General features: G+C 51.8%; 2 protein-coding genes across 2 annotated transcripts; both read left to right on the top strand.

Annotated features, from left to right (window-relative positions):
- Positions 1 to 785: 785 nt before the first annotated feature.
- Positions 786 to 6,417, top strand: LOC101748870 (maestro heat-like repeat-containing protein family member 2B). The gene is made up of 17 exons (XM_040657311.1): positions 786 to 898; positions 1,194 to 1,315; positions 1,461 to 1,583; positions 1,729 to 1,894; positions 2,051 to 2,149; positions 2,308 to 2,459; positions 2,824 to 2,967; positions 3,526 to 3,618; positions 3,900 to 3,969; positions 4,085 to 4,198; positions 4,290 to 4,363; positions 4,697 to 4,816; positions 4,962 to 5,079; positions 5,259 to 5,420; positions 5,550 to 5,590; positions 5,827 to 5,968; positions 6,368 to 6,417. Exons 1-17 carry the CDS (start codon positions 874 to 876, stop codon positions 6,415 to 6,417), a joined length of 1,815 nt encoding a protein of 604 aa, XP_040513245.1. The 5' UTR covers positions 786 to 873.
- A 358-nt stretch (positions 6,418 to 6,775) lies between these two features.
- On the top strand, positions 6,776 to 10,454 carry LOC107052395 (maestro heat-like repeat-containing protein family member 2B). Its single transcript, XM_040657310.1, has 10 exons — positions 6,776 to 6,859; positions 7,543 to 7,584; positions 7,708 to 7,863; positions 8,085 to 8,207; positions 8,511 to 8,590; positions 9,010 to 9,145; positions 9,262 to 9,351; positions 9,751 to 9,837; positions 10,016 to 10,139; positions 10,342 to 10,454. The coding sequence occupies exons 1-10, from the start codon at positions 6,776 to 6,778 to the stop codon at positions 10,452 to 10,454; spliced, it is 1,035 nt and encodes a 344-aa protein (XP_040513244.1).
- The last annotated feature ends 11,315 nt before the right edge of the window (positions 10,455 to 21,769 follow it).

Raw genomic sequence — 21,769 nt, 5'->3', positions numbered from 1 at the left:
AGGAGTCTTTGTAGAAAGCAAGAGAGATGGTCACCACTGTGGATCCAGCATGGTTTGTAGTATGTCCTTTGATCTCAGGATCTCATCCAGTCACTGCGGGAGATGGGAGAAAGCCAGGAATCTTTGCAGCAAGCAGGCCCGGGGGGTTTCTTCCAAAGAGGTTTCTTCCCCTCGGGGAATTCCTCCATCAAAGTTTCTTTTCTTTGGGAGTTCTTCTCCCCAGTCCTTAGTTTAGGGAGGGCCCTGTATCCCCAGTTTCTCAGTTTTTTTTTTTTCCTTTTCCTCTTTACTCTCTGTTAGTGTAGCACATCTGGCCCTATCTGATGTTCTGCCATTTCCTTGTGGCAGTCTCATGACTCTACTTCAATGACAACAAGCGGATGGCGGTCTTTTTGTTGGATCAGATGCAATGGAGTCTCCTTACTGTCTCTGACACGTGCCCCTGGAAGACAGCAAAGCTCTCTGGAGAGGTTGTCTGTGCAGCAAATGGGGGCCGCAGTGCCTCCCAGCATGGAGTCCCCAGTCACTAAGTCAGTGCCAGGCAATGGCACCCGGCAGCTGCTCCCTGGCAGGGGCTCTCCCTCTCCTGCTGAGGTGATTCCCTTGCTTTGGCATAGAACATGTCCACCCCAGAGCCGAGTGCATCACAAAAACATGCTGTGTTTTGGGGCCAGCAAGGTTGCCCAGCATGCAGTCTGGTCCCCAGCCCAGGGCACGTCATTCTCTGCGAGGTGACACGCCTCGCTGTGATGTCACAGTTGTTGCCTCCTACACCCTGTGGCAGCGGTGGGAGCGGTGGCTCAGTCTCTTGCGAGAGGCGCAGGAAGAGGACCCAGAGAGAGCATTGTGTCTATCTGGAGATTTCCTGCTGTGATGGAGCGGCTGAGAGCCCTTCGAGGTGAGGTCCCTCCACCTCCCTGGACACCGTGATGCTGCCCGAGCGCATGTGTGCCTCCAGTGTCTGTTTAGGACGTGCCATCAGCACCGTCCTTGCTCTGCTGAGTGCAGCCGCCCACCATGGCTTCCCCAGTACCCCAGCAAGGGGAAGGCTCTCTCCCCTCTCCCCGCCGACCACACATGTGCCAGCACAGCCCACCCCACGCTGCGGGGCTGGGTTCCTCCCCAAGACGGCCGGATGCTCGGCCCTGGCTCCAAGCAACACCAGCGGCAGCTGCTCTGCTCTTTCCTTGCAGGTCTCTTTGCCTGTGTGGGCTGCGTGCCCAGAGGTACACGTCGCAGGGCCAGAGGCAGGGTGGCAAGCCCTGTCCCTGCCTGTGCCGTGACTTTGCTGCTGCAGCGCCTGCAAGACCAGGAGGTGAGCTGGGGACATCCAACCACCAGTCCTTGCCCTGGCCCAGTGCCACGGTCCCGTGGGTGCCAGGCCGCGGCAGCACACTGGCATGGCGGGCAGCTCCCCGGGAAGAAGGGCAAAGCAAAACGGGACTGATCTCTGTCCCCAGGGTGACCGAGTGCAGGCGTACTGCGAGCTGGAGCACGTCCTGCGGGAAGGTGACAGCCGCCCGCCATGCGGAGTGCTGAACCGGCTGCTGGCTGAGGTGTCCCAGGACCTGACAGCAGCCCAGGTGAGGGGTCACTCCCAAAGGCAAAGGGAGCCGCCTGCCCGCGCTGGTGTTCTGCTGGCAGACGGCGGTGGCTTAGCCCTTCCAAGGGAAGGCCTCAGGCAGTCTCCTGTGCCGCGTGTCACTTTTTCGTGTGCCTCTTTTTCAGGGCGTGCCAGACAGCGTGAGGATGGCTGCCAGCAATGTCCTGGTGGCTCTGGCCCGGACACACTTCACCTTGGTGATGGCCGAGCTCCAGAGCCACCTGAAGGCCATGGGGGAGATGTCCAAGGAGTTTGTGCTCGTCACCCTGAGCAAACTGTTCACCAGCTACGGTAGAGTGCCCTCAGCCTCCTGACGTCTACGACAACCGGGGAAAGGGGTCTCTCCCCTCTGCGCGTGATCTGCGTTGAGCTGGGGGATGCAGGGCTGCAGCCCCTCCTCCCTCGCTGCTGGGGCTCTGACCGTGGCCCTCTCCTTCCCCTCTGCAGCTCCACAGTGCATCTCCTTCGTGTGGCTGACGCTGGCCGGCCTGCGCAGTGTGGTGAGCTGGGTGAGAGGCGGCCGGACCCTGCGCATTGCTTGTGCTGGTGAGTGCCGGCCCCAGAGCAGGGGGCTCGGGATAGCCCTTGCATCTCGCCTCGCCCTGCTGCAGGCTCTCACAGGCTCTCTTTTCTCGCAGTCTCTCATCTTTTTCTTTTTTCTTTTAATTAATTATATTATTTTTTTTTGTTTTGTGTTTCTTCAGTTGTGAAACAATGGCTGGAAGGAGTCAAGGTTCACTTGTGCTCCGGAAAGCAATGCCCCTGGCCTGCCAAGGAGATCCAGCAGATCTACCAGAATCTTTCCCAGCTCTTCTGCTCTGTGCTGAGGCACTGGCAGGACTGCAAGGAGGAAAAGGTGAGCACTGCTGCATTCCCAGCCCGGGACGGCAGCGGGGACATCCGTGTCGGCAGCTCTGCCTGTGCCCAGCGGGCTGAGAACAGAAGGGTGACGAGAGGGAGCGGGCTGGCTCTGCAAAGGGCCCCAGACTGGCTTTGTGCTTGGGGCTGGATCTCCCTGCCAGGAAGCAGCCGCGTGTCACAGCACTGTGGCAGGGATAGCTGGAGATGAGGGTGTGGGGAAAAGCTCCCTGCCCTCCAGAGCGAGCCCATCTCCTGCTGGGCACGGGGGGTACGGGGGAGGGGAAGGGAAAGAGAAAGCCCTCCTGCAGGAAGGGCAGACCTTCAGTCTTTGATGCTGGGCCTCTGCCACCCCTCTCCAGGACAAACAGGCCGTCCTCGGGGCCGTGGCTACCATGATGGCTGTCCTCCTGCAAGAGGAGCTGCCCCGAGAGCACGTCTGGGAGCAGCTCCTCTGGCTCGTGCGCCTGTATCAGGAGGTCCAAGACACCTGCAGGGGGACCAAGGTGAGATGTTGTGCAGGGCTCAGCATGGACGTGGGCTCGTGCAAGTGCCACGAGGGGTCAGTGGGGTGCAGGGAGGAGGCCGGGAGCCCTTGAGAAAGAAGGAATAGGTGTCCACGGGAGGTCTGAGGCTTCCTGAGCTCTTCCGTCAAGGAAGGAACAACCCGGTCAGGAGCCAGAAGGGAGCCAGGAGTCACTGGGCCCATCCCGTGGGCCTGGGAGGCTTCACCAGCACACCACCACCACCACCACCTCCACCACCACCACCACCGTGGAGCTCTGGGTGCCTGAGGAGCTCTGTGCTAAAGGCCAGGGAGACCACGTCCAGTTACATCTGATGGGGGAGAAGAGGGCTGCTGGGTGGGAGATGCCTGCAACCGATGCCCAAACAGGGCTCGGCTGAGAGCAGAGGGACTCTCTTGGTGCTGCTGGGAGGCGGGGACAAACCAGAACGCCTGTGCGGGAGCTCTCCCAGCGGACAAACCATTGGGAATCAGTTTCTCCGCTCCCAAGTGGCTAGATGTGGCTTCAGCCCTTTCTTCCTCTCCCGGTCTCTTGCAGAGCCTCAATATCTTCCTGGAGGCCTTAGAGGGAGTGCAATCGGTCATCCCGAAGGACAAGTTTCTGGCCATCACCAGTGCCGTGTTCTACCACGTAAGGGGAGCCTATCCTTGCACCCAAAGCAGTTTCCCTCTTGGCTAAGTCTCAGGAGGACTCCAAGCTCCGAGCCTCTGCCGGCTGCTCAGCCTTAGCTCCTGCATGCCCGTGGCTGCTCCGGAGCCGTGTGCGTGCCCCCAGGGATGCTGTGGGCCAGGCTGTGTTTTGTCTGCATGTCCTCTTACCGAGTGTGCCAAGGGAGACGAGAGCTGGCAGCACAGTTTCTTTTCCATCCTCGATACCGATACAATTTTCTCCAATGGACCTTGTTCCCACAGCTCTCTGATGACACCAAGGAGCGCAGCGAGGCGGACAGAGCAGAGCTGACCCACTGCATCCTGCTGCAGGGTAAGGAGAGGAGCTCTGGCAATGCTTGGCGGTGCCCTGGCCGAAACCTCTCTCACAAACCTCCGGAATGGGTGCGAGTTTCTTGCTAACACAGTGCGGGATTTCCTCCCCGCAGCCCGGATCTGCCCAGAGGAGACGGTCCAGTTTCTGCAGTCACAGCTGGGCGCTGACAGGGAGGCTGGACGCGTGGCAGCCCTGGGTCTGCTCGGTGCTCTGGCTCGCTCTGATGGTCAGTAGGGGGTCAGAGGGTTGGGACTTCCAGGGATCCCTTTTGCCATCTGGCCTGTGCCTCCATGCATGCTTCTGCGCATCTCTTGCAGAGCCCGTGATGGCAAAGAAGCTGCCCCAGGTTGTGGAGGCTGTGCAGTGTCTGTGCAGCGACCCCAGGACCCAGGTGAGCTGATTTGGGAAAGGAAAGCGCTGTCGGGGTGGTGATGCTGCTGCCAGCACCGGCAGGGCTGGGGTGCCCAGGGAGGTGCTTGGGGCAGTGACCACATGGTCGCGATGGCTCCTCTGGGGAGAGCAGGCAGGGCGGAGCAGTCAGGCCCCTGTGCTGTGCATGGAAAGTGCACAGCCTGGTGCTAAGGCCTGGCCCTCACCTGAGGAGCCAAGGCTTCTCCTCTGCTCTTGTTGTCTCTGCCCATGCCCGAAGGGCTGCCCCAGTGAGCACGTGGCTTCCCTTTGCCTTCTGAGCAGGAAAATCAAACCCACAATTGACTCCTGACAGGTGAGGAGGGCCATTCTGCTCTTCATCAAGGATGTGCTCAGTGCTAACGCCCGGAGCTGCTCAGCCTGGGATGTGGTGGGGCACATCTTCAGTGAGTTCAGCCGCACCGCGGGAAGAAGGGTAAGGACACCGGGCAGCATCTTCCCTTGGAGGACCCGTGCTGCTCAAAGGCTGGCACAGAAGCACCGGTGGGGCCACACCTGAGCCTCCTGAGAGGCTCCTGAGAACTCAGAGTAACCGGTGTTCCAACAACACTCTTGTGCAGGCAGCCGGAGACCTTTCTGCCCAGGAAGCCCGGGAAGAAGGAGCTCTCCAAGAGCTGTGTATGGACATCCTGGGGTCACTGGATGTCTCTGTGAGCGGGATGACCAAAGTAAGTCACCGTCTGCCCTGCTGCCGCTCCTTGGCTTCACACCACGTGTTCCTCATCCCATTCCAACACCCCCGGTCTCTCCTCCAATGTGCTCTAAAGCACACAAGACTCAGGGAAATTCACAGAGTCCTCTTCATCTCTGAGCGGAGGCAGGAATGCTGACATGCTCAACCGCCTCGTTTCCTACAGCTCGTGTGGCCACGCTGCTGCTGCTGTACGTGGTGCCAGCCCAGTACACCGGCATGCTGATCCCGGTCTCCCGCTGCGTCCAAGCGCTGGCTGAGAGAGGGGACCTGATGGTGCGGGAGGTAGAAGACCTGGATCCCCATTTCCTCAGCTCCATGTTCCAAGGTAGGAGCAGAAACTCCCCCGGTGAGCTCTGTTGACCTGTGTTAGCACCCAGAAGGGACAGCGGAGGTGTGTGTGGCAGGGCACGTCGTGTCTGTGTCTTTCTTACTCAGCCCTTCTTTCTCCCCACAGGCCCACTGCTGACTCCCCAGACACTGCTGGCACGCCTGTTGGTGAGTAGATGCTCCAGAGGCCGGTGCCATGAGCCCCGAGGAGGAAACAGCGTGGCCGAGTGTGCCAGTGCCTGCCTCACCCGCGGGGATGCCTTTCTCTTCCCGGACTTGCAGCGCCATGGGCAAAGCTGCTGGCTGCTCCTTGCCCTCCAGGGCAGAGCCAAGCTGCTTCCCTCCTGGGAGAAGCTGCTGCTCTTGCTGCAGACGTGACCCTGCTTCTCCTTGCTCTCACTCAGGTGGTGGCAGGGAGCCCTTTTGCGGGCAGCGAACTCCAAGCCGCTGCCTTGCTCCTCATGCTGAACCTCCACAGCAAGATCCACAGAGCTGTGGGGGCCATGTGGGCCACTGAGATCCCCCTGCTGCTGCAGTGCCTCGAAGGTAAAGTGCTGGTGGGGAGGGAGGGGTGGAGGCAGGGAAGGGGGGGAGTGAAAATGGAACTCTGCAGCGTGGCAGAGGGGAAGCATTGCCTGCGGCCCCACGCTTGCTCTGCTGCTGTTCCCATTCCAGGGAGACAGCACTGAGGCCGGGGGACCTTTCCCCCCGGGGATCTGCCCATTCCAGGGCACGGATGGGTGCTTCACGTCCCCTCAGACAGCAGTCTTGGAGCAGTTCTGTGCTCCTGCTGGGACAGTGTTTGTGGGGAGGGACAGGTCATTGTGAAGGGTGTGCGGGTCCCAGCTTGGCAGTGCCGAGTGCCCAGGCAAGCCTGGTTTGCAGCAGCTCTTCTTCTGTGGCTTGATCCCAAGCAAGGGTCTTTTGCTTCTTGTTGCTGTGCAGGAAAGATGAGAGCTTCCCGGACTCTGCAGGGTGGGAGCAGCGCCTGCTAAAGGTACAGCATTGCCGGAAGGCACGGTGCAGAGAAGTGTCTGCCTGCCTCAAGGAGCCCCGTTCCCATACGGGACAGGAACAGCCTCTCAAATGCTGCTGCGGAGCGGCCGCACGCCTTTGTGCTGCTGCCTCTTCCTCTTTGCCCCCCCCACGCCCATGGGGGTTTGGGCCCATAGGAGAAGAGCGGCAGGCAGCTTTAAGGCAGGGAATGCTGCAGGGAGCTGGGAGAGGGACTGTTCTTCCAGTCACCTCTCTCCAGAAGGTTGCGGCGACGCGGCAATGTGGGAAGAGGCAAAGGGCAAGGAAACATTGGCTTCTCCTGTTCTCCAACAGTTCCTGAGGGCATCATTGGGCACCATGGAGGATGAGGCCTGGACCAAGGGCCTGAGCTGCGAGCTGAGCCGGTGGCTGAGCAGCTCTCCCAGCAGCTCTGGAGAAAAGGTGGGTTCCCCCCGGCTCTACCCAGCGGTGCAGCCGCAGGTGCCCAACTGGGGCAGGGGCTGCGGGTGGTGCTCTGCTCACACGGGCCGCTCACGCTGCTTCCCTGGCCCGTGCCCCCCAGAGGGCCTTTCCCTGCAAACTGCCTGGGGGTGGCCCTGCAGCTGCTCTCAGCATCTCCCGGGGAGCGTGGGTCCTTCCCACCTGGCCCTCTCCCAGCAGGTCAGGCTGCTGCCACATCTCAGCTTCTTCCTTCCCTTCCCATCCCTTCTCTCCCTTCCCATGCAGTCTTTCCTGTACAAGGCTCTGGGGACAGTGCTGGGAGCTTGTAAGGAAGTCCTCCACATCCAAGAGAAGCTTCTGCAACACCTGGAGGAAGCAAACGCGGAGGAGCCCTCTGAGGCCCAGGTGAGGTCTCCTCCCAGCCAGCTTCTGCCAGCATCCCCGGTCTGTCCCTTGGGCAGAGCGCTTCTCCTGGCCCTGCTCCGAGCCTTTTGATCTCCTCACTGCTGCTCTTTCCCTCAGGCGAGGACCAGCCCGGCCACTGTGGCTGGCCGCGCCGGTAGGTTCAGGCCTGCGCCAACTGCCCCTTGTTCTTTTGTGCAGGGCATGATCTCTCTTCTCAGCCATGCTGCTGAGAGCAACTTCCACACAGCCCTGGACACGCTCACCATGTTTGCGTCCAGGCTGTGCAGAGGCCAGAATGGAGGAGTTCCAGACGCAAGAAGGTGAAGCGTTACGCATTTCCATCTTGGCCTTCTGCTGCCTTATTTTCACTTGGGAGCCCAGGTGCATCGTGGGGCACCGGGGGGCTGCTGAGCGAGTGTCTCAAGGCATTTCTTCCCACACAGATGGAGCTGGACAGCAGAAGAGCTCAGGCCACCCGCAGCGCTCTCATCCTCGCCCACGGCAGCTTGGCACTGCGTGCCTCCAAGGAACAGCTGCTGGCCCGCCTGGAGGGAGACATCGTGGGCAACATCCTGCTGCTCTACAGCTGCAGCTGCCGGGTGAGAGCTTGTAGCGTGCCGGGGTGTCTGAGCACCCAGCTGCAGCCCCTCCACGTGGGGGGATGCTGCGATGGGCCTTCTCTTTCCAAAGGTCCCGCGGGGACTGGTTTGTGCTCAGATAAAGATGCAAGCCCTTCCCTTAGCGTTGCCCCCACGTGTTCCCCTTGCAGCCCTTGGCCCTTCCCGCAGCTGAAAGAATGTTCTTCTCTCTTGGGCCTCAGGACCTGCAGAATACGCTTGCGCTGGTGCAGAGCATCACAGACTTCAGCTCTGCCTTCCAAGCTGTGGGTGGCTCTGCCTGCTTTAACCCCTCCTTGAAGGGCAAGCTGCTGGAGATCCTGACGGTGAGTGCCTAGAGCCAGAGCTGTCTGCAGTGGCGTTTTGGGCTGTGCCATGAGACTCGGTTCCCCGGAGCCATACAGGTCTCGCTCAGCCACACGTCTCCAGCTGGTGGGGACCTTGTGTGCTGGCAGGCAGCGGCTGGGCAGTGGGCTAGGTCCACCAACTGTGCAGCTGCCGCATCCTGCACTGCCTCCGTGAGAAACGTGGGAGTGACGGGGCTGGTGTGTGGCAGTTGTGTCTGTCTCTGGGCTGGGTGGAAGAGCTCTGACGTGCCCACTTTGACAATGTTTCTCCGGTACTTGCAGGAGTTGCTGAAGAAGTATTACTTGGGCACCCCTGTCTCCCCAGTGCCCCTCAAGGTGGTTCTGGCCCTGGAGCAGTTGAGGTAAGGGTGGGAGCCTCTGGCTTGCAAGGCGGGATGGTGGACCCCCTTCTGGGTAGCTCCGAAGGCCGGGAGGGGGCAGGGGGTAGGGAGTCACTTCTACAGGAGAGATGGCTGGTCTGCTGTGCCCAGCGAAGCTGAGGTTCTGGGAAGGAGAAAGGCCCTGGTGCTCCTGTCCCCTGGCAGGGAAGAGAAGGGAGACCTGGTGTCTCCTTCCCTTCAGAGCAGGAGGTGGTTCACTGATGCCGGGGAGACGCTGGAACTGAAGACAGTGCTCAGCAGCACAGGCTGGGGATGTTGGCTTTGCAGCTGTCCATTAGAAGAAACCCTGATGTTGTCTGAAGCAGCCTGGAGAGCACTGCTAAAGGCCCTTTCTGCTTTCTCTTCCTTTTTTTTTTTTTTTTTTTTTTTTTTCCTGTCAGCAAGCTGAAGCCCTCCTTAGGAGCCAAGGACATGTGTGACATGCTGAGTCTGTGCTGCAAGAATGTTGTGTTGCACCCTTCAGCGGAGATGATGCTGAAGATCAGGAAGTCACAGCAAGCAGCTCAGTACCTGCAGGTAACCTGCCGTGACTTTCACGGCCACCTCTCGGTTGGAGCCCTTCCTCAGCACACACAGCCTATGCTCTGGCGGCAGCCGTGATGCCACAGCTCGGTGCCCTCTTCTGCTTTCAGCTTCTGCAAGCATCACTGAAAGCTCTGGGCCGGCTCATGGTGGTCCTGCTCGAGACAGAGACCAGTGGCTTCTTTCAGAACATAGTCCATGTGAGTACACGTGGGGCAAGGGAGAAAGCGTGGTGCCTGTCGATAGCGGAGACAGAGATCTGGGGACTGAGAGGACGATGAGAGGGGGAGAAATCTCCTGCTGACGTGCCAGCTCACTGCGAGCTCAGAAATGGGCAGAGCAATGGGCCCTGCATGGGGAAAGGCAGGAGCCAGCCCCTGGCAGGCCACAGCCAAGGAAAAGCTCCTGGGTTAGGAGGCAGGAGTGTCTGCAGAGAGCGGGGCAGCAGTGCCGGTGCTCAGCGAGGTGGGGGGCCGCGTGGAGCCACAGGGCAGGCCCTGAGGGAAAGTGCTGGGAAATGAGGGACGGGGAGAGGGCTGGCATGAAGGGAAAGAAAAGATGTCCGCAGTGAGACAGATGCTCTGCCCCACGTCCTGCAGAGATCCATGACGTCAGACAACATGTGGGAGCGCAAGAGGGCCCTGCAGATCTGCTCCCAGCTGCTGGCTGCTTGTGAAGAGCGTGGAGTGAGTAAAGAGCCCCACCACATGCCCCTGCTCCCTTCCCCAGTGCTCCTGAGCAGGAAGGCGAGCTCCGCCCAGCTGTGCGTGCTGTGCCACCCACCGCGTGGGGAAGGCACAGGCGGGAGAAGCTAGGGAGAGCTGGGGCTGCCTACAGCTTTTTTCCTGCCTCTGGCCCCTGCAGAGAGGAGATGCCTGCAAGCACTTTGGCTCCTTGGTGGGATTGCTGGCACCTCTGACGTGTGACCCCATGCCCACATCCCGCCAGCTGGCTGTCACCTGTCTGAGCTCCCTTCTCCGGATTCAAGGTGAGTAGAGCGGGTGTGAGCCAGCCTTCTGCTCTCCTCTGCAGCACTACCAGAACCCCACGGGCTGGGCCCAGTTTACAGGAGGAAGAGGCACTGTGCGCAGCTCTCTTCTTCTCTCCACCCTGTCCTCTGTCTCTCCCCTGTGGAAAGCGGTTCCGTTTCCAGAAGCGTGACTTCCCTTTTCTCCCTGTGCTCTTTCCAGCCAAGGCGACCAATGGAGTCATCCAGACAGGAGACATCGGGAGCCTGTGTGAGGGGCTGAATGACCGCCGCACCGTCTGTCAGCTCCAGACCTCTTCCAAAATCGCGGGGTAAGTGGACCCAAAAAGGGGTGGGGGTGGGATCTCAGTGCGTAGGCTTTTGCACGTCCCTCTGCTCCCCACAGCCTCTCACACCATCTCCAGAATGAGCTGTCACCCTGAGACCACTTTTCTCAGCAAGTAGCAGGAGGCACTGAGCTATGTCTGGCCTTAAGGCACCCAGCGCAAGGAGCTGATTCTATGACGTGCGCGTGTGTGTGTGTGTGGTGTGTGTGTGTGTGTGCATGTGTGTGTGTGTGCGTTTGTGTGAGACTGTGGCTTCTGGGAGGTAGGCTTTGCATGTAAGCAAACACCACGGGTGGAGAAGCTGAGAGAAGGCTCAACCCCCTTACATATTAATAGCGGGGTATGGACCGCAGGAGCGTTGTGATTGCCGCCTGAATGACCGGCAAGCTGCTGAACTAAGAATGCCCTCAAGACTGCTTTATGTTTTGAAGAGCTGCCGCAGAGCAGTGATGGGATCTCTCCTGCTTCTCATTTCTCTGCAGACTGTGTACAGGAACTTCCCCCTGGAAGACACCATTGACTTCATGATGGCCATCAAGGACACCTTCCGGAAGGCCAAAGGAATGCGTGTGCGTGCTGCGGGGAGGTGGCTGATCACCTTTCTGCAGATGCATGGAAAGGACATCTGTCGGGACGTAAGAGACTTTCTTCCATGTGTCTTGGACTTTTGCTGTCTGCTGCACTACGGCTTGTGCCGTTTGCTTCAGGTGCTACAGAAGCAGCAAGCACAAGCAGAGCGCAGAGCCAGGGCGTGGACAGGGTGGCTGGTGTGAAATTTAGGCTTAGGCCTTGGCAGCATGTCAAGGGAGCAGGCAATGCTCATGTGCTGAAAGTCCACTGTTAAGCCCTGCAGAGTCAAGGATGCAGCCAGTCATTCTTTCTCCCCTTCTTCATTCAGGTGCCACTGACCAACTACATCCTGCGCAGCTGCACGTCGTCCCCGCAGCACAGCACGTTCATGCCATTCCTGTCCCAGGCGGTGGTCATCCTCACCGCTGTCAGGCAGGCATCACAACTGACAGCTTCTTTCCGGCTGCTTTGAGCCCACAGACAGGTACTGGCACTCCTGCCATTGCAGTTATAGCTTGCCTCTGCTAGAGGAGATCCCGGAAGGAAGCCGGGATCTCTTTTTTGCTCTCTTTTTTGCTCGCGAGGTCTGTTTGAGGCAAAAATTGCTCCGTCATGACTTGAGACTTTCCTTTTTCTAGTGAGACATGGAGGAGAATAAGAGCGTTTTGTCTTCAATGGTGGAGCCGAGAGAGAAAAAAAAAAAAAAGGAAAGAGAAGGAAAGGAAAAATGAAAAAGGAAAAAGGAACAAGGAAAAATGGAACGGGAGGAAAAGAAGAGAGGAGAGGAGAGAGGGGGAGGGAAAGGGGAGCAAAAGGAGTGGAAAGGTAAAAGGGAATGAAAAAGGGATATTTAAAAAGTAAGGAGAGGGCAGGGCAGGGCAGGGCAGGGCAGGGCAGGGCAGGGCAGGAGAGGAGAGGAGAGGGAGAGGGAGAGGAGAGGAGAGGGGAAGAGGAGGGGGGAGGAGAGGAGAGGAGAGGAGAGAGAGAGGAGAGGAGAGGAGAGGAGAGGAGAGGAGAGGAGAAGAGAGGGGGAAAGGGGAGCAAAAGGATTGGGAAGGCAAAAGGGAATGAAAAAGGGATATTTAAAAGGTTAGGAGAGGTGGGGAGAGGAGAGGAGAGGAGAGGAGAGGGAGAGGAGAGGAGAGGAGAGGAGAGGAGAGGAGAGGAAGAGGAGAGGAGAGGAGAGGAGAGGAGAGGAAGAGGAGAGGAGAGGAGAGGAGAGGAGAGGAGAGGAGAGGAGAGGAGAGGGGGAAAGGGAGCAAAAGGATTGGGAAGGCAAAAGGGAATGAAAAAGGGATATTTAAAAGGTTAGGAGAGGTGGGGAGAGGAGAGGAGAGGAGAGGAGAGGAGGAAGAGGAGAGGAGAGGAGAGGAGAGGAGAGGAGAGGAGAGGAGAGGAGAGGAGAGGGAGAGGAGAGGAGAGGAGAGGAGAGGAGAGGAGGAGGAGAGGAGAGGAGAGGAGAGAAGAGAAGAGAAGAGAAGAGAAGAGAAGAGAAGAGAAGAGAAGAGAAGAGAAGAGAAGAGAAGAGAAGAGAAGAGAAGAGAAGAGAAGAGAAGAGAAGAGAAGAAAGAGAAGAGAAGAGAAGAGGAAGAGAAGAGAAGAGAAGAGAAGAGAAGAGAAGAGAAGAGAAGAGAAGAGATTCGCTAAAAAAAATTGTATTATTTATCTTGAAAAATTAAATGCCAGAATCCTGGCTAAGAATTTAATAGAGTATTGTTATTTTTCTTTAAGTCTTCATTGTAATAGCTGCTGTCTCTTTCCATACCAGTTACAGAATCACAGAATCACCTAATGACAGGGTTTGGAAGGAACCTTGAAAGATCATGTAGTCCAGTTCCCCCCACCCCCCCCCCCCCCCCCCCCCCCGCCTTAGAAGGACGCCTTGATTAGGGTCACACGGGAACGTGTCCAGGCAGGTTTTGAATGTCTCCAGAGAAGGAGACCCCACAACCCCTCTGGGCAGCCCGTTGCAGTTTCTGTTACCCTCACCATGAAGAAGTTTCTTCTCATATTTTGTGGGGAAACTCCTATGTTCCAGCTTGCAGCCATTACCCCTTGTCCTATCACTGGTTGTCACTGAGAAGAGCCTGGCTCCATCCTCCTGATGCACACCCTTTGCATATTAGAAACATTAATGAGGCCACCTCTCAGTCTCCTCTCCTCCAAGCTAAAGAGACCCAGCTCCCTCTTTCCTGGTAAGGGAGATGCTCCAGTCCCTTCATCATCTTTGTGGCTCTGCGCTAGACTCTGTCAAGCAGTTCCCTGTCCTTCTTGAACGGAGGGGCCCAGAACTGGACATAATACTGCAGATGCAGTCTCACCGGGGCAGAGTAGAGGGGGAGGAGAACCTCTTTCGACCTACTAACCACACTCCTTCTAATACACCCCAGGATGCCACTGGCCTTCTTGCAGTGCTGGCTTATGGTCACCTGCTGTCCACCAGGACCGCCAGGTCCCTTTTCCCTGCGCTGCTGTCCACCAGGTCAGTCCCCAACCTATACTGGTACCTGGTGTTGTTCTTGCCCAGATACAAGTCTCTACACTTGCCCTTGTTGTATTTCATCTAATTTCTCCCTGCCCAACTCTCCAGCCTATCTAGGTCTTGCTGGGTAGCAGCACAGCCTTCTAGCGTGTCAGCCACTTCTCCCAGTTTTGTGTCATCAGCAAGCTTGCTAACAGTGCACTCTACTCCCTCTATCCACTAGATACAGCCCTCCAACTAGACTCCTCTGTCCCACTGACCACAACTCTCTGGCGTCTTCAGCTGGTTCGCAGTCCCCCTCACTACTCGATCGTCCACACCACCTTCGTCAGTTTAGCTGCGAGGATGCTGTGGGAGATGGTGTCAAATGCTCTACTAAAATCAAGACAGACCACATCCACTGCTTTACCATCATCTATCCACCTGGTTATGTCTCCATAAAAGGCTATCAGTTTGGTCAAAACATGACTTCCCCTTGGTGAACCTATCTTGTTTAATAAAGAGATCAGACTTTAGATTGCAGCTTTCATGTTCCATTTGTAAAGTGGCCATTATATCAATGGAAAGGGGAGCAGCAAAGGAACCAAAATGTTGATGAATTTTTGGAATCTTGAAAGTATTCTCTAATTCCTGTATCAAAACAGAAAGCACAGCTTGCATATTTTTTGCACTAGGGGTGGCCTGCAGGAGAGGAGCTCTACAAATAAGGACCTGGGTGTCCCGATGGACAGCAGCCTGGCCTTGAGCCTGCAGTGTGCCCTGGCAGCCAAGAAGGCCAATGATATCCTGAGGCACGTTAAAAAACACTGTGGCCAGCAGCTCGAGGGGTGTGATCCAGGGACACTTTCCTGCTCAACCTCCTGTAGGAAATTGCTTTTAGCAGGGAGGGTCCCTTCCAGCCTCTATGGTTCTGAGATTGTTGAGGAAGAAACTGCAAGAACCATGTGCTAATTGCACGGGTATGGATTTGGCATAGGCAATCCCTTTTACACGGCAAAAGGAAGGTCTTAGCAGCAGTGGCAACCCCCTGTGATGTGCAGGGTCACCACCACTAGACCAGGCTGTCATCCAGCCTGGCCTTGAATGCCTCCAGGGATGGGGCATCCACAACCTCCTTGGGCAGCCTTGTTCCAGTGCGTCACCACCCTCTGGTGGTACCAAACAGCTCTATTTTCAAAAAGTGGATTGGAAAGGTGTTTGGTACTACCCTCTAGCTTTAAATTGGTAGTTGTATTTAAATATTTCATACTTTTCTATTTACCTACTTGGACTGAAATTTTCCTTGTCATTATCCATCTCATGCTTTACTTTTTTTCTTTGGAAAGCCTTGGCTAGCACAGCTTCAGTTATTTCTGAGCATAAGGTAAAGGAAAATATCATTATGCACTTTCAGATGACTGGACGCCATCACTGTGCTGCAGCTGGATCACAAAAAGGGCAGAAAAGGCTTATGTCTGTACTACCTTTATGAGAGCGTTCCAAATATGCCAGGTTATCAGGTATCATCTACTTTGTAAAGACCTGAAGGTTAATTTTCCTAATTTTCCTTGACGAGGTCTCCAGTCTGGATCCTTGAAGCGGTAAGTAGGACTTTCTCTCCGAATACGTCTTGACACACCGGAGGTAGCAGAACTGAGAAAAGGAAGGGTACTTCCTACATTCCTTCAAATAAGTACAAACCACAAGATCCTTAACTACTCCCAGGTCCTTTGCCTGGCTCTGCTCACCTCCTTTGGCTTGGATGAGATGAAGGCTCTTGGGAGGTCCTCTGCTCTGTCTTGCCCTACTGCTCACCACCATCAAGCCACTTAACCAATATTTCATAAAAGCCAGTCATTCTGTCTAATTTTATATGGGTTGAATTTGGAAAAGAGCTTAAGCTTCCCAGATGCAATTAAAAGACTCTGGGTGCCAAGCTTCAAAAAAGTTGAAATACAGCATGAAATGCTTCACCATAATCAGTTTCTACAGGATGCTCATTAAAAGCAGTGTATAAAATTATACCTTGGTGCCACTACGTAATGCAGAAATTCATATTTCCTGCATATATTTTAGAAATAGAGGATTATCTTTGTTTCAGGCAGTGATAAGCACTAGAAAAAGTAATAACTTAGATGTCAGTGCCCAAGATTTCAAATTAAAGGAATTTGAAGTAATGGGATGTAAAAATACTCAAAGATGAGGGTGAGAAAAGAAGGTTCAGAGTAGAAGCAGAAAAAGGGTGATGTAATTAAAACTTTATCGGCATGCACTCATAGTAAGCTACAGTTTCACCATTACACTAAATTATAGTCCTCTTTCAGCTCATACCTCAAACCTCAACAACATTTTTAGATGTTTTGACTACAAACATGCAACACTCTACATGTAAACCTTGCAGAATGTGCAGCATCCAGTTTGATGTTGATTTTTGCTTGAAAATACAGTTTCTTTGAAAAAAAAAAAAACAGTATGTTCTGTCTTATTTTTCATTACTCTTTCTAGATGGAAAAAAAAAAAGCCAGGTTTCACACAGGAGACAAACCATCTTATTTTAATTGCACATGGCCCCCAAATCCTGAGCTCATATCTGAAGATCAGATCAAAGACCACTCACTTGGCACACCCCACCACCATTTAAATAAAAGGAAAAAAAAAAAAATCAAAAACCCAAAGACAAAGTGGGAGCAAAGTGGGTTTGCAAACATTTTATTCAGCTTTGAAATGAGATTTCCACTGGCTTGGTCTGAAGAAAGGAATATAAAGCAGTTAAGGCCCACAGAACAGAAGTTAACTATGCAATTTTCATTTGACACATAAAAAATGTAAATTTCATCTTAAGTATTGAAACATCATAGAACGTGGCCTTCCAATGCCCCCTTCCTATCTGTCCTCATCTGCTCAAGCAAACCTGTAAGGCAGGGGCTGCCATCATTCTTTTCCAGGACTTTCCTGACATGTTTTAGCCTCTGTCTGATCACAATATGCTGTGTGCCTATTAATTTTTGACAGAATTCATTCTTTGCAGCATTAGTACTACTGCATTTACTAACAGTCCTATCAAAATAATTCATCTTTTGTCCATTCAGGTCATATACAAAGAGACTTAACCACAATAAATTGTAAAAAGCCTACAGTACTCCTGTCCTGCAATGCTAATTTTCTATAACTGCCATGACAAAGTTACTTCCTACTCACACACCTTCCCAAAGTTAGTTCCCATCCTTTTCCAAAATATCAATTAGTGTTATATATATATAAAATATGTTACCCAGATATCTGGCAGATCCCTTGATTTTTATTAAACTATGAATGCTGGAAAGTATATTGAGAAGGCTTCAGTGAGCATCCTATTCTCCAGAGATTCAAATATCCCAACGGTCTTTTACAAACAATTTGAGCATACTCTTATCAGATTCTAAGTCAACTGGAAGCCACACCCATGTTTCAGATCATGTTGAGGCCCAGAATAATTTGTTCTCACAAGGGTTATTAGCTTTGGCCCATGACAGCAGCTTTGCATGGCTTCTAGCTTGGAGATTACTGGTATCTGGTCTCTCTGGCCACCTGTGCCTGCAAAATCTGTGTAGAGGTGCCTGTGGGAAAGGAATTCAAGAAGCACTGCCTGTCGCATACACAGAAGTGGCTGCCGTGATAGGGCTTATGATGGGAGTAGTAAAGTTGCTTACAACAGAGATTTTTTTTTTTTTTTTTTTGCAGCTTAGAGGGAACTGGCTGCAATTGTAAATGTGCACTGTGGAAACAGAACTGTATTAAACATTATAATGGTTTCTATCTTGTTACTACCCTGCACAGTTATGCACTCTGTGCAGAAACTGGATTATCAGGAAGAGCAAAAACCTGCCATGGGACGGTTATGTCCTGTTAAATCCAACAAACTAAACAACTTGCAGTGGCTTTCAGAGCGTGTATTATTTATTATCAGTCATGCAGTCCCTCAGCTGTTTTTCAGACTTGACCTGAACTGCAGTGTTTTGCCAGCAGAGTTATTTCAGCTGCAAGTGTGAAATAATCGCACTCCCTTGCTGATAGAGCCGTGCTGCAGAAGAGAGTTTTGTTTGGCTCGACTATGTTGCAGGGGAAAAAAAAACATAACCTAGTTGACAGCAAACCCCTCTTCAGCGAATGCACACTGCAGCCTCATGAAAATGCAGTGCCAGAAGAGCTGTGCTCAAACTGTGAAGTCAACAGAGGCTCTGAAGGCGAGATGAGCTCTCAAAGATAAAAACAGCCGTAGCAGCCCCAAAATAAGAGGAAAAGAAAGTAGATTTCACTTACTATGCATCACAGAGAGAGTTAAACACTGTGAAATGCTGGATCTGTTGAATTCAATAGCAAAAGCCTCCTTGTATGCACAGAAGTAAATGCAGGACTCAGTAAATGCAGGACTCAAACTGGAATTTTATTCTTTGGCTCAGGGCATCCTTGTAGGACTGACATGTTATCTCCTCCCATTACATTTTTTCTCTCAGAAAAAGTCCTAATGTTTAATTCTTTAATATGTTGAAACTATAATAGTCTTCATTTCTCTTTATTGGAATGCCAATATGCTCCATTTTCTTATTGTTGTTTTATTAATGCATTGCTTTCTCAAGGTAATGGAAATCGTTAGCCAAGAAAAAATACTTGTGGAAAACTGTGAGCTTATAGGGATTAATTATCTTTCATATCTTTTGAGAATTTGTTTTTAATTTAGGAAAAATCTCTTAGGCAGACCAGAGTGAGGGAATGGACTGTGGGTCAGGTGAAGCCAGGGTAGTAAAATGGCCACTCAGAGAAGGACTTTGAGCAGTGAACATGAAAAATAGAGGGGTGGAATATTCTTTGCAGGCAGCTTCCCAGTGGGTCCTGGCTGCAGCATGTTTGAACACACTGCAGACCTGCCACCATTAAATTCATTGATTTCCTGAGATGGGTGAGTTGAGCTTGTCATCCTCCAGGTATGACACATAATGCTTGATTCCTCAGTGGTGTTAGACTTCTGTGTTAAGTCTGCTGTCTAATTCCTTCAGACAGTCCCAGGGTATTTCTCATATCATTGAGGACATCAGAAGCTAAATCTAAAGTGACTAAAAAAAAAAAACAAGGCCAAACAACGTTAAAGGCTGAATTTCAGGCTAGGAGCTACTAAGACAGCTGATCTCTGGCTGGTGGAGCTTGCAATCAGAAGATAAAGCACACAGGCTATGAGGTTGGATGACCTCAGGATCACACCACAGTATTTTCCTGAGAAAACCTGTTCATGTGCTTTCTGCTACATCCTGCCCAAGCCAGGCCTCAACTTTTTAGTCAATACAATGACAGTAATATAAGGTACGCTAAGTACTGAAGTGCAGGTATATATCCTGAAACCTGAGGAGAACAGATACTACATGAAATGCCCTGAGGTCTTCATGTGCTGGGAACAGAGGTTTCAAGTGGAAGTTTTTCAGCTATGACAGTTATAGGCAGGACCTGATATGAGTTAGGAATAATGATGACAGTATTTTGTGACTTTTTTTGTACTTCTATGAAATAGCAACAGTGCACTTTTATATTTTTGCAGTTTCGTCTGTTAGATTTGTAACAGTAACATACAGGAAATTACACTCAGCAGGGTGAGTAACGTATTTTGTATGTCTGGGTTGTGAAAGATGAGAGGGATAAATACAGAAAAGGTCCTGTTTTTGAACACGGCCTTTCAGAACAGACCTTCAAAGGTCATTTATCTGCCTTGCTGTATGTTATCTTCATCTGTCATATGCATAGCATTGATGTTTTTACATACCTATTGCCCAGGGTCACTGACTAGGAAGAAGAATAAGCTTGTACAATAATTCATTAGAGTGAGAGTTGTTCAAGAACTTGCATATTACATTAACCTCAGAGATACTAAAAGCTGTGACTTTGGAAACAACAACAACAACAAAAAAAACCCAAACAACCAACCACTGTTATTTGAATTTTAGCTGACAGTACTGATAAAAACAGCAGGTGCAGTATATAAAACCCCGCAGATTTGCTGATTGAAATGTAGGTGGATGTAACCTAATATGCTCGTTCCGAAGTCACAAATAAATCACAAAAATTAAGATAATAACAACGACAACTACTTCCCATTCTAAAAGTTTTCTCAGGAAACTATGAAGGCATAACCATGGCTGTGTCAATATAGCTGGCTATATACATGCATATTCCAGTGTGAGAGAGGATTTTCTGTTTTAGCTGAAATAAGTGCTGAGAAATTACTGCTAAAACTGGAAAAAAAAATAACTTTCTATAATGAGATAAGGGTGCTCACAGACGAATTGTATTAATGCATATAGCCTTTTAGAATAACATCTTACCTTTATTGCCTTAATTTTCCATGTGAACAAGCCATCACAGTAATCTTCTGTCAAATGCCAGCAGCATTAAAACAATCTGCGCTCAGTCTTGCATGAGGGTCCTATTCTAAAATAAATTCAGCTGTGTTTCAAGCTGTTCTCTGCCATTTCTCTGCATACATTATTTTATTTTTTTTTTCTGGTTCTGGGAAACTACTGTAAAAACTGATGCATCACATTTTAATTACAATGCTGACATGCAAGTTCTGAGAGAACTTGTGGTGTGTTTATAACCCTCTTTAGAGTGTATCAGTGTATTTCAAATGGAAATGTATATTCACAAGTAGTGTGTCTAAAATGGTCTTGCAATTGAAAAAATACTGCTCTGTATGTACAAGAATATCGTGTTGCTTTAACAAAGATGTACTAAAAGTGTGCTAGCTGATCTAAGAGAAAACCATTTGAGATGTTACTATCATATTCATTAATCTGTGAGGATCCAAACAACATACTGGTTGAAGTAAGAGAATTTGCATGTGCAGTATCGCAAAGACATGATTCCCTACTAATCTTGTTTTTATTATTGGGAAGGACCCCAAGAGATGTATATTTCAGGTAGAATTGTGGAAGCGTTATCTCACACATACAGACGCCTGCAATATGTCCCAAAAGAGCTGTCCTGCTCAGGGCTATTTTCTTCACATCACCACAGCAAGGGGTAGCACTGGTCCTTCCCTTGCACCATGCAAGTCATTCCAGGGTTTTCATCACTTAGTTGCTGTCACACTTCTAGATATGGTGCTTCACCATCTATACCAAGTTACCAGAAGCAGGAGAGATGCTGTAAAAAGAGGTTTCTCTGCATCTTTTCTGTCCCACTCGTGTGAATCTGTGCTGTGGGTCAGATGATTCACCCATTCTCTTCTGAGATACGAGGAGAATGATTTCATTGTGGCCTTGGTGAATTCAGGGCCCAAGCCTATGAAGGGTTTTGTATAATCCTTTCAGGCTACAGCCTAAGTCCCCTAAAATGAGCTAGAATACAGCTTTTCCCCCCATATTGTCATATTGTTTGCTTTTACAGGTGTCTGAGAGCCTTGTACAGTTAATGCATAGCATCAGCTATTGTATATGGGCTCTACAGCTGCTCTGCAAAGGTGTGCATGCTTGTGCAGTGAGCTGACACTAATGCATACAATAGGAAGGCAGCATGCTACCATTCATGAACATCAGCTGGAACACACAGCAGCCCTGCATCAGCAGTACTCAGGCTTCCCATTGCCTCTGAAAGCCTCCAGCAGGATCTCTTAGTTATACCTTTCCTAATCAAAGGCAAATGGCCTCTGGACTCAGTTCAGGGCATTCTCATACACTTTAGGGAGCTCTGCACTCCTGTAAGTAGCTGTCTGTAACTTCAGTACTGTAACATAGCCATTGAAAGGAATATAGGCAATATCTGGCTAAGGCAGGTATTGATGGCATATACACCTCCTGGCTTATTCAGACTACTTACAAAGGTTCGTCATCCGCTGTGAAGCTGGCTGAAGCAAGCATTCTTCGGTTCCTTTGCTTGGCACTTGATGCCACAGCTCAAAGCCCATCTTGGCAGTATAAGCATTTGCTCCAGAGGATTTGGAGTGTGTGCATATACCTCACTCTGCCAGCTCTTCTCTGAGGAAAACAGACTCTGGAAGAAGAGATGGCTCTGAGACAGAGATATTGTCAAGTACTTTGGCAGGCTGCGCTCTTTTGCCAACGTCCTTGGTGGTACTGACGTGCATAAGGGTCTTAGAGACCTCTGTAGGAAGAAGGAAAAAAGTCCAATCTTATACATAGCAACAATGCATCTTTTGTGGTGCAAAAACACACTCCTAAGTGTCTTGGGAAAAACACAGTGGTTGTGGACATGGTTTTCAGTGAAGCAAGTTAAAGCTGACCCTACTACAT

The sequence above is a fragment of the Gallus gallus genome, unplaced genomic scaffold (genome assembly GCF_016699485.2).
Source record: "Gallus gallus isolate bGalGal1 unplaced genomic scaffold, bGalGal1.mat.broiler.GRCg7b scaffold_111, whole genome shotgun sequence".
Classification (NCBI taxonomy): Eukaryota; Metazoa; Chordata; class Aves; order Galliformes; family Phasianidae; genus Gallus; species Gallus gallus.
Note: the sequence above shows the minus strand (reverse complement) of the source record. Positions and strands in the feature narration are given on the sequence as shown.